Genomic DNA, 14,630 nt, shown 5'->3' on the forward strand with positions numbered 1-14,630 from the left:
GCGGCATCGGAGGCGACTGCCACTGTCCAGGCTGCATGTTGGACATCACTGGACCGCTTACGGGGTTGGGCCGGGGTACATTCATGCTGACTGGCTGCATCTGGTTCACTGAACCCACCGTCGGGTTTACTAGTCCTGGGCGACCAGGAGGCAAACCATTGTTAATGTTGTTGCCCCTGTAGAGCTGCTGCTGCTGCTGGGCAGCTTCTCTCTCAATCTGCCGAGCCGCTTCCACCGCGGCCGGCGGAGGCTGAGCCGGAGGTGGAGGCGCAGAAACCGGGTTTGCAGGTTTTCCTGTTGAAACAGTAGTAGGGGGCTGAGTTCTCGACACGCTGGGGAAGCCAGCCGGTGACATACTTACAGGGGAAGGCTGGGGCTGGGGAGGAGGCTGTGGTGTTTGCGGTGTACTTGGCTGCTGTGTAGGGGTACCAGGCGTTGCTGAGGTAGGAGAAGGCAAACTTTGCTGAGGCACGTTTCGGGTGTTCATGGTAGCCATCCTTCTGCGCATGAGCTGAGCCTGCTGCAGGCGATGCTGGATCTGCTGCTGTCGAAGCTTGTGTTTGATATTGAGACAGAATGGCACAGGGCATTTGTTCTCTTGGCAGTGTTTGGCATGGTAGCAGCAAAGAGCTATGAGCTGTTTGCACACCGGACAGCCACCGTTGGTCTTGCGCTTGCAGCCCTTGGTGTGCTGGACAACCCGTTTCATCTTCTGGCAGGATGGCAACGAGCAGTTTGCGTTGCGGCACTGACAGGCGTGGACAAGGGACTGAATGCAGCGCTGGATGCTCAGTCGTCGCGACTCCTGGGGGCTCTTTGACTGTTGCTCTCCTTGGCTGTTGCTCTCATCATCCAGACCCAGGCCCCACTTAACCATCTTGTGGTCATGGCTCTTAGTGTTGTAGCAGTTGATGCAGAGGTCGTAGTCCTGAAAGCAAAGAAAACCCAGAGTTCAGTTGTCTACAGAGCACTAACTATCGAGCAAAAGAGCAGAAGAGTAAGAGCGGTGACAGATGAGAAACATGAGCCCGGTCTGGAAGGACAATTTGGGTTTCAGTGGGTACAAAAACACAGAAGAAAAGCAGGACAACAGCCATGTGCTGCAGAGCTGCCCGTTTCAATTTACATCTCGTGCACTGAGGTAGAGAAGCAGCTGCACAGGCTGTGGAGCCACCACGACGGTGGGAGTGGACCTTTGGGGCAGGGAGTGCTGGGCAGCTGAGGGCAGAAGCCACATCAACAGCCTCTGCAAAGCACGTCTGCAAGCACAGGTCTTGGCTACGGTGGGTAACAATGCAAAGAGGGGCTGTAATTGTCTCTTCTTTTATTACATGAGAGAGTCCTGCAGGACTTGGGATTTTTTGGTTTTCCCTTTTGATGACAGGAACCTTTACTTTTCTGTGACGCCTACTGGGGTACCTACGTAAGGAAGGCCAAAACCTTCTACCAGTGAGACAAACCTACTGTCACTGCATAAAAAATGGCATTTGGCTCTCCGTTTACCCATTCTTAGTGTAATTACTAATAATTACCACCCTGAAATATGTATTTTTTTTTGTTAATCTCTAAAATGACCTCAGATCAAGTGCAAGTTTCATGCTAAGACAGACACTGATCTGAAAACCTGCCCAAACCTTTTCACTGCCCTGCCCTTTTTTGCTGGAGGAAGGGCAGCCCCTTGCTCAGAAGTACCTACAAGAAACCTAAAGGCCAGACCCTCCTTCCACCACTGAATTCCCCTAGAGTCTGCGATCCGCTTCCTGCAGCCTTGCCTCATGAAGCCCTGTTCATCGCTCTCCTCTGAGGGATTAATTAAGACTCTTCCACCACAGACCTGGCGATAACTTGCTGTGTAAAAAAAATAGGCTGCACTTATTTAAGATTTTGTTTTGGTTCAGCTCCAGCCAGAGGTCATCACCAGCCCTCTAGAGACTCCTTCTCCTCAAGTCCACCCATGTCACTTCGCACATAACTGCCCTCTAACATGGCTCAGCGGCAGCGATCTACGCTGTTAAAGGGTTAGTCATCAAAAGCATTGAGCCAGGTGAGGAAGGAATTATCTGGGCTGATCTGAAGGGCAGGTAACCACTAATGCTGGGCTGAAGAGTCAGTGATGAGGAGCTGTTGTGACCTCCTCACCCAGCTTTGCAGCGGACACATGCCCAGCTGCGCTCCTTATGACATGAAGCACCACGTACAAAGCAGAACAGAAGCTTCCTTGCAGAAAGGTAGCTGACTTCTCTCGTGGACATCCATTTAATGTGGGTGAGAGTGCCCTGCTCACTCAGACTAGTCTGACACAGTCACACCCCACCACCCAGTCCTAAACTTCTTCAATATTCAGTTAAAAACCTGTCTATGCAGAGGAGGCACAGTCGAATAAATGACACAGCAGTAGCCATTTCAGAGTACTGAGGTCTTCCATGTCAAGAAACTAAAGGTATTTATTCTAGAAGAAGAGGTACCCACTGTGGTAGCCACCCTCCCTTAAGGCTTAGCAGCCCTTTTATCAGGATGGGCTTAATTTGGAGGAACTTTGGGCAATATAAAAAAAAAATAAATAAAAAATCAAGCTTGGCTGCAGGGCAAGAGAGAGCAGAAATCTCTGGTGATAAACACGTACCTCACAGACAGTGCAATGCCACCTTGTCTCCACGTGATGTTTGCACTCATTGCATGTGTAGACGAAGCGATCCTGCCCTTGAGTGTGTAGTTCTACCAGCATGCAGAGCGTGGACCACTTGGATCGGCGTAGTGAGGAGAACTCCCAGTGCTTATCTCTGGCTAAGGTGAGGAAGGCATCTCGCCCATCCATCAAATCACAGCTAAGTAATGGATCAGGGTCCACAATGGGAGGCAGAGTGTTAATTACAGGCCCAGCATGTAAATGAATCACAAAAAAGACCTGCAGATAAATGGGGAAAAAAGAAATCAATAAGGTTGGATAATCTTGCAGGAAAAAGCTCATGTTCTGTTGCAGTGATGGCATCCTACAAATGTTATCTAATTAACTTAGTTTAGGCTAATCTCTTCCAATATGTTGTTACACAACAGAAAAAAATCCCAGTGCAATCACAAGCTTTACTGCTCCTGATCTTTCAGTTCTGACTATCATCGTGCCTGGATTTACAGCAAGAAAATCTCCTCTTTAGGCAGCGTATTTTGACAGTACCTCTTTATGCTTCTCCATAGTGGCATACAGCTTCTGAGACAGATCATTGGACACGTTTGGCATGCTGGGTTTCTTCTTGTTAGCTCTGCTGATGCTACTCTTATTCTTGTTGGTTTTTTTGTTGTTCTTTTTCTTGGCGTTTTTGCTGTCGCCCTGGCTTCCCTGCAATGAATGTACAGGAAAGATGTTACACTTCAGAGATCTCTCTCCTATTCACGGCAGCTGAAAGCGAAACACTTTTGCTGTCAATAAGAGAACTTTGTTCCAAGGCCTACGAATCAGCCATACTGGTTTAAATATATCCTATCTTCCAGGAAAAACCAAAAGCCAAACTGGCAGGCAAAGAAATTCAAACACTGTTTAAAAATAGATTTTTAAAGTATGCATATACATTAAATAATTCATATCTTATTTTTTTCCTTCTTGAACACTGTACTTCAGCTTCCACTGCTTGTGTTACAAGATCTTAGAGATATCTGATGATAACATGAGCTACAAATAAAATGGAGTTAAAAAAATTTCCAGCAATGCAGTATTTCACTTGGTTGTGCATTTGGGGTTTCACATACTTGGCTCAAGCTCTGATTTAATTTTTTGTTTGTTTGTTTTTATTGCACAAATTTAGGGCTAGGACATAGAATCATAGAATGGTTTGGATTGGAAGGGACCTTAAAGCTCATCCAGTCCCAACCCCCCTGCCAGCAGCAGGGACACCTTCCACTAGACCAGGTTGCTCAAAGCCTCATCCAGCCTGGCCTTCAACACTTCCAGGGAGGAGCAGCCACAGCTTCTCTGGCCAACCTGGGACACTGTCTCACCACCCTCACAGTGAAGAAGATAAGAACATGCAGGATTTGAAACTAACAAAACACATTATTCTCCATCCTGAAGACTTACTGCTGCATATGCAACTCCAAGAAAAAAAACAACCCCAAACTTTCACTTGTGTTTAAGTTACAACAACCCAGACCACAGCGACCATATACTGAATACCAGATGTAAGGAAAGAGCAAAAAATAGCGGATGATGCTATTTACATCACCTGTGAAAACAGAAATAACATTTAGACTTCTCATGTCCTTGAAAAATACAAACCCAAGCCCTCAGCAGGGAGCTTGCCACACAGTAAAATCCCCCTCTCTAACTGCTACAATGCTGGTTATCATAATACTAAAAATGAGCTACTGAAATACTCTGATCTACATCCACACACGCAAGAAAGTTTCATGAACACTATGTACAAGCAAACTCAGGGCTTATCCACAAGCATATTTATTCAAAGAAAACAAAAATATTCCAACTAAAGAAAGCATTTCTATATATAGACTGTTGCCATCCTTCCATCCCATTAATTAGCCTTAGCTGGAAATTCAATCCAATCCTGGGTTTTCTATAACTTATTTTCTTGACTTTTTGACTAAACCTGTTTGGAAATTAGAATTTTACCAATTTATGGGAAACCAGAGAGAGCTCTAAATGATCTGAAGGTAGAACTTCCCTCAAATTTTCTATCCCCTATGGAATTAGGGCAAGTCCTCCTCTGCCTGACCCTGACCTTTCTAAAGCATCAACAGAGATTTTAGAATTTAAACACCAAAAGGAAGAATAGACTGAAACTTAGCTGACAGTATAACTTTAAGTTTTCTTTCTACTCCACCTTTAACGAGTTTATATTTGGTCCATCACACAAAGCTATTCCACAATGTTTTAAGAAGTTGTAAGATTGTTTTTGTATTTCTTCATTTTGATGAAGCATTTCACAGATTCAGCCAGGTTGGCCAGAAATGCTGATGGCACCGTTACCTCAGTCAGCCTTGAACCTTCTGAGTCTTTGTCAAGACCTTCAGATTATTTACCACCTCTTTAGACTCTCTTCCAACCAATACCTGCAGCACATGTTGACTTTTAAGAAACATTCTCTCTGCATATACAAAGTTTAGGACTAAGAATTTAAGGAAAGATGGACACATTCTGTTCCACCTCAATACAAGGTAAATTGCAAAGATTCATCAAGTGTTTCTACGCGTGGAGATTCCCCATTGCCAGCATAGAAACCCAGACTGGTTTGGGTGGGAAGGGACCTGAAAGCTCATCCAGTCCCAACCCCCCTGCCAGCAGCAGGGACACCTTCCACTAGACCAGGTTGCTCAAAGCCTCATCCAACCTGGCCTTCAACACTTCCAGGGAGGAGCAGCCACAGCTTCTCTGGGCAACCTGGGACACTGTCTCACCACCCTCACACCAAAGATTTTCTTCCTAATATCTAATCTAAATCTCCCCTCTTTCAATTTAGAGCCATTTCCCCTTGTTCTGTTATTAATTGCCCTTATGAAAAGTCCCTCCCCAAAGATTCCTCCATAAAGCAACACAAGTTCAGGTGACTGCACAGGAGAAGTTCAAGTTTTTAATTTCACTCCTTTTTCTCAGCCAAGTGGCAAAGTCTTGGGCAAACCCACTGTTATGGGTTTTGTTGCATTCTTGGATGACACGTTCAGCAACTTGGATGCAGATTTTGTCCCCTGGCTCCACCAGGAACATCAGTGGCATTAGGTGGGAAGGTAGGGATGTTAACAGCCAAGGCTGCACCTTCTCACTTTAGGCCCACAACCTGCATGAGTTTCACAGGTCTCTGTTTTGGGCTTTTAATTTAAAACACCTTTTTTCCTCTCTTAGATGTAGAGTTCACACTGATGTGTTCATTGGAAAGGCATGCTATGATTTATTGAAAGTCATACTGTTAGCAAAAGACAACTGCAACTTGAATTCCAAGCCCTGTCTTTCAGTTCTTTTTATACTGCTATGCTTGTTGAAATATTTCAATATTAAAAGTTGCATTCAGAAGGAACAAGGTGAAAACTATTAACTTTATGGTTCCATAAAAAACCTAGCAAGAAGCTCTATTAGCTTTGGAGGAGCTGCTGAGGTTTAATAGAAGGAACTTTCTGACATAATTAAATTGGTGGATTACGGTCTCTCACTCCACATCAATCACACTTAATATATACTGTAAGCAAACTGTAACAGCATCTAAGTGAATGCAGTCCCTCCCCAGTTAGAGTTCTTGCTTCCACCTCAATCAGTTACACTTCAAATTTTCTTACTATATTTATTTTCAAAGCACCTTGCTGCAAATCACAAGCAGAAGGGACAGTATAAAAGTGCTAAGACCATTTGGATAGAGATACAATCAAGACAGAAATAAAAATGAATAATAAAATTCTGGCCAGGACCCCTGAGAAAGTAATTTTATTTTTTTTTAATATTTTTTAAATATACAAAGAGAGAATGCTGGTGTAGGAAAACCACCATCAGGATCAACATTTCACACCAATGCAAAGCTTGCAATAAATACTTTGAAATTTCAGCCCCCGCCCACTGTTGCAAACAACTACAAGTACTTTTGCTTAAATAACAGCAAAACTGAATTCAGCTTTGAAAAACAGACAGTATTTTTCAAAATGCAAATACTGAAGGTGATTTGCAAAGGTGTGAACCAGAGGCTCAGCCAAATGACTGCAAGCAAACGTAGCAGTCGTGATGCAATCCAAAAGTAGCTGAGAACAGGGATGTTGAACTGACACAACTGACTTCTGATTCCGTTACCAAAAAAGAAACAAAAAAAAAAAGGTAACAAGCCACCAGTCTATTTGTTATCCAAGAAGAAAACCATAAGTGCAGTTAAGGGAAGCCCGATTTAACATCTGATGTGAATGACCTTCTTTTCTAGCTTACTGGATGCAAACTCTCCAATTTATTAAAGTGTTAATTGTCAGTTTTGGAAGCCAGAAGCAAATACAGCACGTGAAGTTAACTCACCTCTGTTGTTTCACTAGCTGCAGTGCTTTCTTCCTTTTTCCTTTCCTCCTCCTCTTGCTCCAGCTCCTTAATGCTTTCTTCCAGCACATTGGGCCAGAAATCACCTTCAAAGTATGGCAGCTCCTTGGCACTTGTCAGCCTGTCCTCAGTTGCTTGTTTGAAGATGTCCTGTTAAGCGTATCACACAATACCAAGAATAAATAAATGAAGCCCACTTAGGATAGAGAAGAGAACCAGAGACATGATCCAGTGCTGCACTCATCAGCCCATGGCCCACTCCTGGCAAACCTCCTTTTCTGGGTGCAGCTCCAAAACTGGCCTGGCAATACCGGTAAGAGCCCACTCCCTGTTCCATCTTAGAGGAACAGCTGCTGAGGCTCTCCCAAACCTCCATCGTGCAATCAGTTCATGCTCCTGACATGATGGGAGAGACTAAGATACCCCTGGAAAACGTAACAACCCTCTCTCGTAACTACACCAATTAAAAATGAAGCCTACACCACGTAGCTTTTCCTACACTGCTCCTGGACAAGAGCAGGAACTGTTCTAGTGACACAAAGGTGTCTCATCCAGCCCTTTCCCCTACAAATTTGGAAGTGGGAAAGGGAAAGACTCTCTAAGAGAATTTCAGCACACGTGTCTGGGCTCTGCATTGTATATACAATAAGCCTGATAAATGCAGGAAGAATTGCTGAATGTACTGGCCAACTATTACACCCAGGAATATGAAAGTCTGGCTGTGGGAGGGGAACAGTGCACAGCCTGTGTCCTTCGCTGACCGCTGGCTGAAGCTCTGTGGATCACCCGGCCAGAAAGACTGGGGACCACTGAGAACAGGTATTCTGAGAAGGATCCAGTATTTCACAGCTGGGCTGGAGGTGGTTTTTTAAGTGCACTGCATTTCACAAGCACATACCAGACCAGCTGATTTTCTTCTTTGGATTCATTTCAAGACCACCTTACTAGGTGAAATACCAATTTTCTAGCTCTTTTCTACGCCAGATCAGATGACAATGCTTGCTATAAGCTGTTCAATTCCACACATTTTCTAACTGTCACTTGCAATCAAAACATCATTTTTTTCCCAGCTCTGTTACTACCATTGAGAAATTCTTGTAAATTTTGGCAGGTAAGGAGTGGCAAATGCTACCTTTGCCATCTTTAACTTATTTCCTTGGGTACCTGTGTGATATCCTTCAATTATGAAAATAATCCTTTTGCTATTCAAGTGAAGAAGCAGTTGTTCTGAGTTCACACTGGTGAGGTCCAGTATTCCACCTGATCCTCCAGAATCACCAGAAGTGAACAATTTCTATAAACCTTAACAAGCTTCATACTTCCTTGCCTACAAGACTGCACTGACAGACAAGTACGTGAAGGTAGGCTTTTGCACACTTGTCTTAATGCAGAAACCAAACCTAAGGCATTTTCAGGCAGAACCTCCAGAAAATCTAAGAAAACGAAGACACTAGCTGAGAATCAAAACCCCTGTACAACACCATCACAGTTTCAAGTCTTAGGAAAAAAATATTAGCTACCGTCAAATGAAAAGCCCATAAAAATGAATTCAGGAAGGAAACAGTAGCAAACCTTGTAGTCATGAATGATTCTCTCGGCAAATGCCTTGTCCAGCATCTTCTTATACCACTCTTGCAAACGTTTGGGTTTGGGTATTTTCTGATCAGGTGGATGGCAATGAAAAATATAGTCATCTCCTTCACTCGGGGGACAGGCCCAGATGTGTCCTGTCACATACCTGTGTTTCACACACACAAAAAAAAACCTTAACCATTTTGACAACCACCTTAAAATTAACTCAGACAGATAGAAATTCAGACTTCTTGCTTTTTTTTTTTTCTTTTTTCTTTTTCCCTTTTCTTTTTTCTTTGTAACAAAACGATGCTGAGGCAAAACCCTCTATTTATACAAGAGATGAGAAAAGGTCCAGGATATAATAACGAAGCTTAAACATCAAGCGAACCTCTGACAAAAAGAATGACACGCTGTCAGTTTAAGAATCCTAACGAGAGAAAAACCACCTTAGTGATAAAATCCACATTTCTCTCTCCACTGCAGAAAAGGTACGTGTTCCACATAGAGAGGGCAGAAGGAAAGAGAGTATCTCAAGTGAAAAGCTACATGGCATCCTGGATTAAAAAAAATAAGAGAGACGAAAAAAAGATTTCTTTCTTTACAAAGATCTCACTTACCCAAGTTTCTTCACGTACTCCAAATATCCAATGAGGATTTCATGATAAACTGCAGTTCGGAGACAACGAGGGCGGAAGAAATGAATACTATCTAGATAGGATATGTACACACGCCTATAGCAATGAGAGAAGAATGACAGAAAATCATGGGTGGCTGAACATCTGCTTTTTCTACTGAGAACTGACTTTTATACTAGATACATACACAGTTATACTGAACAAAGAACAAATAATGATGACACTTTAAAAATGCGTATTTAAGCATCCTAGCATGGTATAAACAGTCCTCTAAAGCAAACCATGGGTCACATTTTTTTTAGACAGCAAGAATATACATGAAGAGGCAAAATTAAATACAGAATACAAAAACTTAACATTTTTGTTGTGATTGTCCCCTTGAAAGTCATCTGCAGGCATACAGTAGGACTTATTTGTGTCACAGAATTGAAATGTATCTCCCAATCTTCTGTATTTGAGAGTAATTGTCCAGTGAATGTAGCAAGACGTTCACTGTGCAGGTACCACTGGTACAGAAATGAAAGAGTACCTTGTATTTGGAGGGGGGCAATCCGAGCCATACTCCTGTACATGCATGCCAAAGAAGCACACATCTACTCCATCTATCTCCTCAAATGCAAACAGAGCTTTGGTACGGTAAGGGAAAGATTCTGACATCTCACCAGAATCCACAAATCTGAAGGAAAAGGTGACAGGAAGGAAGAGGAAAAAAAAATTAACAACAAAAAGCCAACTATTAAACCAGTGTCTTACCAGAAGGAGGAAATTCTTTTCAATCTTATTTTTAACTTAGAAAAAATTATGTAGAAGTTTAACAGGGTCATGTCAGAGCTGTATTAAACCAGGGAGTCCTGTTACCATAAAACTCATGGCAAGACAGTTTCTGTATAGTTCACATTACAACTGAACAGACAAGCACTGAGTACAAGAGCATCCTCAGAAACCACAAGCCTTTAAATATGTTGTGGAGTAGAAAACCTGATGCATTACAATGAAGTGATGTCACATAAACACTGTCCTTATGAATTAAAGCCAAAATACTTGAGAGAATAAACCTTTTAAGCTTTTCAATTATGATGAAGCAAATTAAACATAACATCTGAAAGCTAAAGTATTTATAAAAACATGACAAAATGAAGGAACAGTAAGGAACAGAATCTCAGCAACTGCTCCAAACGGAATTATGAACTCTGTAGTGTTAACCAAAACGTGGTCAGACTCTCTCTCAAGGTTTAGTAATACAAAATCATACTATTCTAACCAAAACCAGGACGTCCCCGCCACCCCCCAAACAGTCAAAATACAACTGTCACCTCTGAGTTCATTTACTGTATACTGCTTTTTTAACCTTTCATCATCTTACTCATGCCTCAGTTTCAAAAAACATGCAAAGGGATTAAGGTGCAAATAGGCAGAGTTTTGCAATATTTATGCAGGGAGGCTTCAAAATAAACAACAACAACAAAAATCAAGATCCCATTTATTGTGATTAATAGAACTAACCTGGATTTCATTCCTGGTTTAACTTCTACTGTCTTATCTGAACTTGCTACTACTCTGACAAAAACCTCTCCAGCTTCAGGATGATTCTGCCGCCGTAAAAATTTGTTTACTCTGTCTTCCAAATGGTTTCCTAAACGCGTAGTCTGTAGCCCTAGAAATGAAGGGGGAGAACAGGACAACGGGAACGTTAATACTGGAGAAATCACTGTGGAGTTCAGGGTGTTACCCTGCTTGGAGGGTCTTTCAACTTGCTTCTCTGTATAGAAGTAAGCGTTTCTCCCTTTGTTTTACCTCCATATGAAAATTTGATGGTTTTATTTACACAGCCAAAACTATAAAAGCAAAACTATCCATGTTTTTACCCAAGCCTTAAGTGTTCATATCCTAATGTGGAAGCTAAAACCACTATAGTGGGAAAATTACTTTGTAAGTGAACCAACAAAGGCAGATTTACATTGCATTTTTAAATCTGCAGGCTTATTTTATGAAGACTGCAAATGTTTCCTCCTAACAAAAACACTATCTGGCCGTTTGACAGAGATGACATCACTTTATAGATCTGGCTCAGTGCCACACCTTTTCAAGCAAAGCAAAGCAAATCAACAGAAATGAAAAGCTTTTTGACTTCAATGGCGATTTCATTGCTTTTTCTTTTCAAGAGAGCTTTCAGATTGAACAGTTACAGTAATCTGCACATCAAGCTTAAATAGTTCCTGCACAGCGATAAAGGTCTTTAAAAGTTCAAGTCCACATATTGTCCAGATCCCCTGGCTTGGTCTTTACATTTACAATTAGCTTTTGTGGGGATAGCTGATTTGTAGCATTACAGGATGTGATGGTTTTCAAATAATTTCTGTAATTTATTGTGGATTTAAGATGAAGTTTTTGGCTTAAACTAAGAAAACAGAAGCAGTACACTTCTGACTTGAAGATTTATGACTATTTCTCTTATCCTGCTGTACTTAATTTACCAACTAGTATTTCTACTTCATTTTTATGGTCACTCTGCTATATTTTTCTAAAGCGATGGTGCAAGCTACACATGTTCATTTTACTAAAATGCATGTGATTTTCAGCTCTCCTTTGCTTCATTTTTTAGTGGTCATTTGGCTACTGACACCAGGCTGTTGGTTCTTCTTCCTGACTACTGAGCTCGCATACAGAATGCTGCACTGAAATAATTTTTATGCTAAAAATTATTAAACAGTCTAAGTACCATTTACCTGGGAGCCAGTAATTAAAGGCAGGTTAAAGTAAAAACACACTACACCCTTTATCAGTTCCAATACACTGGCCTTTCCCAGTGTTTCCCAGTCCAGTACAATATATTGGGCTTTCCATATATAATACAAGGGAATTGATTTTAAAGGACATTCAAGGCATTTTAAAGAAAATTCATAAATACTTTCTGAAGAAATTATTTTGTTTTGTTGATTTCTCCAAAGACAAAGAATAAAAAAGAAACTTCTCCCTTTCAGCTAATTAGTTGGTACTTTTTTTTTCAGTTGGACTTGATGATCTCAAAGGCCTTTTCCAACCAAAATTATTCTATGACTCTATGATTTTTAGAAAGCCATTTTAGTTAACTCTACTGTCTTGTGTTTTAATTTTATCATCTTTCCAATGCTAAGCAACCAAAGGATTTATCCTTCTTTCCTTATGCTGCAAGGCATTAAGACTTGAAAAGCAAACAAAAACCCAACCAGATAAGAAGATAAAAGAAATAGGCAGCATTAAGATTACATGCACAGTAAGGAAAGGATCTAAAAGCCACGTATTTTGATATATTAGAATGTGCAAATTCTTTTAGAAAGCAACCAGATTTTGTTTCTTGGACACATCTAATATAAGTACTTCCAATAAAAGCTCAGGTCTCAATGTAATCTGCACTGTGAACTTGAAAAAAGGCACCCAAACTGGTAACACCACCGAAGGCCTTCAGGGCACTGAGTACAGAAGTTTTGTTGCAATAGCAATGGTCAGACATTTGTTACTGGGTGAGCAACTGGGCAGAGAGGAAGAAAGTCAGACTTCTGGCTTACTGTGACTGTTAGTCAGGAAACTGTTTTGGGTGACTTATTTGTCAGGATATCGCTTGTCTTTGAACGTCTCTGCATTAGCTACTGGTTAAGTAATATTTGTAGATTTTACTTAGTAAGAAAAATACTTCAACAGTTGTGAATTTCACAGCATAATCAGCTGTACACTGGTTTATAGGTTCTATCTGACATGCTATCAGTCAGCTTTATGCAACTTACTTGTGATGCGATTAAGATAACTGGTTAATTTTACTTAATAGACATTAGGAATACGAATGTTACCACAACAGCTGAGCAATAGCTTGCAGCTGAGGGACATGCCATCTTGATTATTAGCAGTTGTGCCAGCACACTTGAGAGAGAGTAGAAATATTGATGGCAGTTCAGTAACTAAAGGTTTCTACGGGGAGAAAGAGGGAGAGGAGAGGAAACATGCTAATGTTTCAAACTTTCATTGCTCACATTTGTTTTCAGGTCAGTAGCAAGAGGAAGGTTTTGACAACAAGAGCAGGCTTTCCTTCCCTGTTCTTGCCTGTCCTCTAGAGAACTGTTAAAGAAAACTGATCTCCAGAGCCAAGCCCACCAGTGGATTACAGCTGGCAGCAGGACTCAGATCACAATGGGAAAAAGAACACAAGATAGCCAAACAGCAGGGAAAGGAGAAGGAAAAGGAGATAAATGGAAAGGAAAAAAGCACCTTTATTCCCTGTCCACATCCCTAAAGAACATAATGGTTACCTTAAACTAATGCTGCTTACTCAAACATTACACAACGTCACAGAACAACTGTAGACAAGGAATCGCATACTTATTTAATACACTTTACATCAATACATGCTTTAAAGGCAGCATATAATAGAAGAGGCATCTATTCAAAATGGTTATCTAAAACTGTACTTCTACTTCATCATTTTAATGTTCTCTTACAATTTTAATCTCTTTAATGACACTAATTTTAATCTTTTTAACAATACTAACTTGCATGCATCATGTTACTCCAGAGACCGTTTTGAATACTGTAACCTAATATGTCTCATACAGCATTATCATCTCCAAATTACTTTCCTTCAAATCTCTTATTATGCAATCAACCACACACAAAGTTATCAAGAAGTTACTTTTAATGCAAAACCATTCCTTTATTAGAATTTGGAAGATTCAGGCTTGCAAAGTCACAGTATGACAAGGTAATAACCAGAACTTCCAAGGACCAAAGAAGGACAAGGGAGGAATTGAGTGTACCTGCCAAGTTCTACTTGTTCAAGTGTCTGAATCACCCTCTTGGTTTCTACACTCACTTTATTTTTCTACTTGATGCCACTGACACTGCATTTCCAATGCTAGCCCCTACACTTCCCCCAAAAATGTGTATGAGTAAAAGTTATCAGTTATGTTCTGCGATGTTAAATGCATGCAAAGAACACCTGTGAGACTGAGACAACTTGACCTGGCAGCTTTTGGCACCCTTTTCAGTGCACATTTCACCAAGATTATGACAATGGTCACTTCCAAGAAAACGTGGATGTGTAGTACAATTGGTTACTTATTCCAGCGGACAGTTCTTATACCACAGTCCACTCTAGAAGCAAGAAAAGCTCTTCACACACATTGGCACTTGGCAGCACCACAGTACACCTGTAATGCAGTACAACTTGTTACTGCACGACATTTGAAGGGCACAGAGGTGACCAGTTTACTACAGTTTCAACGCTACGTGGAAACACGTCTCAACACAGCCAGTAAAGTGCATGCAGCCTTGTTTCTCCTGTTGTTTCCCCTCTTTTTATTGAAAGCTTAGAAAAATAAGGACATAGATGCCAAATACCTCAAGCAGCATCAAGACTGACCACAAACACATAAAGAGCAGGTCTT

The 14,630-nt window shown here is 41.3% G+C and overlaps 1 protein-coding gene across 1 annotated transcript in view; it reads right to left on the reverse strand.

Annotated features, from left to right (window-relative positions):
* Positions 1-4: 4 nt before the first annotated feature.
* Positions 5-14,630, reverse strand: part of CREBBP (CREB binding lysine acetyltransferase) — a gene marked incomplete at both ends in the record, with an annotated part of 76,859 nt that continues 62,233 nt past the window's right edge. The window contains 8 exons of the mRNA XM_010166306.1: positions 5-928; positions 2,624-2,905; positions 3,173-3,334; positions 6,989-7,156; positions 8,579-8,744; positions 9,199-9,312; positions 9,746-9,892; positions 10,720-10,870. Coding sequence (XP_010164608.1) covers positions 5-928; positions 2,624-2,905; positions 3,173-3,334; positions 6,989-7,156; positions 8,579-8,744; positions 9,199-9,312; positions 9,746-9,892; positions 10,720-10,870 — 2,114 coding nt within the window. The remainder of the gene's footprint in view (positions 929-2,623; positions 2,906-3,172; positions 3,335-6,988; positions 7,157-8,578; positions 8,745-9,198; positions 9,313-9,745; positions 9,893-10,719; positions 10,871-14,630) is intronic.

The sequence above is a fragment of the Antrostomus carolinensis genome, unplaced genomic scaffold, assembly GCF_000700745.2.
Source record: "Antrostomus carolinensis isolate BGI_N321 unplaced genomic scaffold, ASM70074v2 scaffold10634, whole genome shotgun sequence".
Lineage (NCBI taxonomy): Eukaryota > Metazoa > Chordata > Aves > Caprimulgiformes > Caprimulgidae > Antrostomus > Antrostomus carolinensis.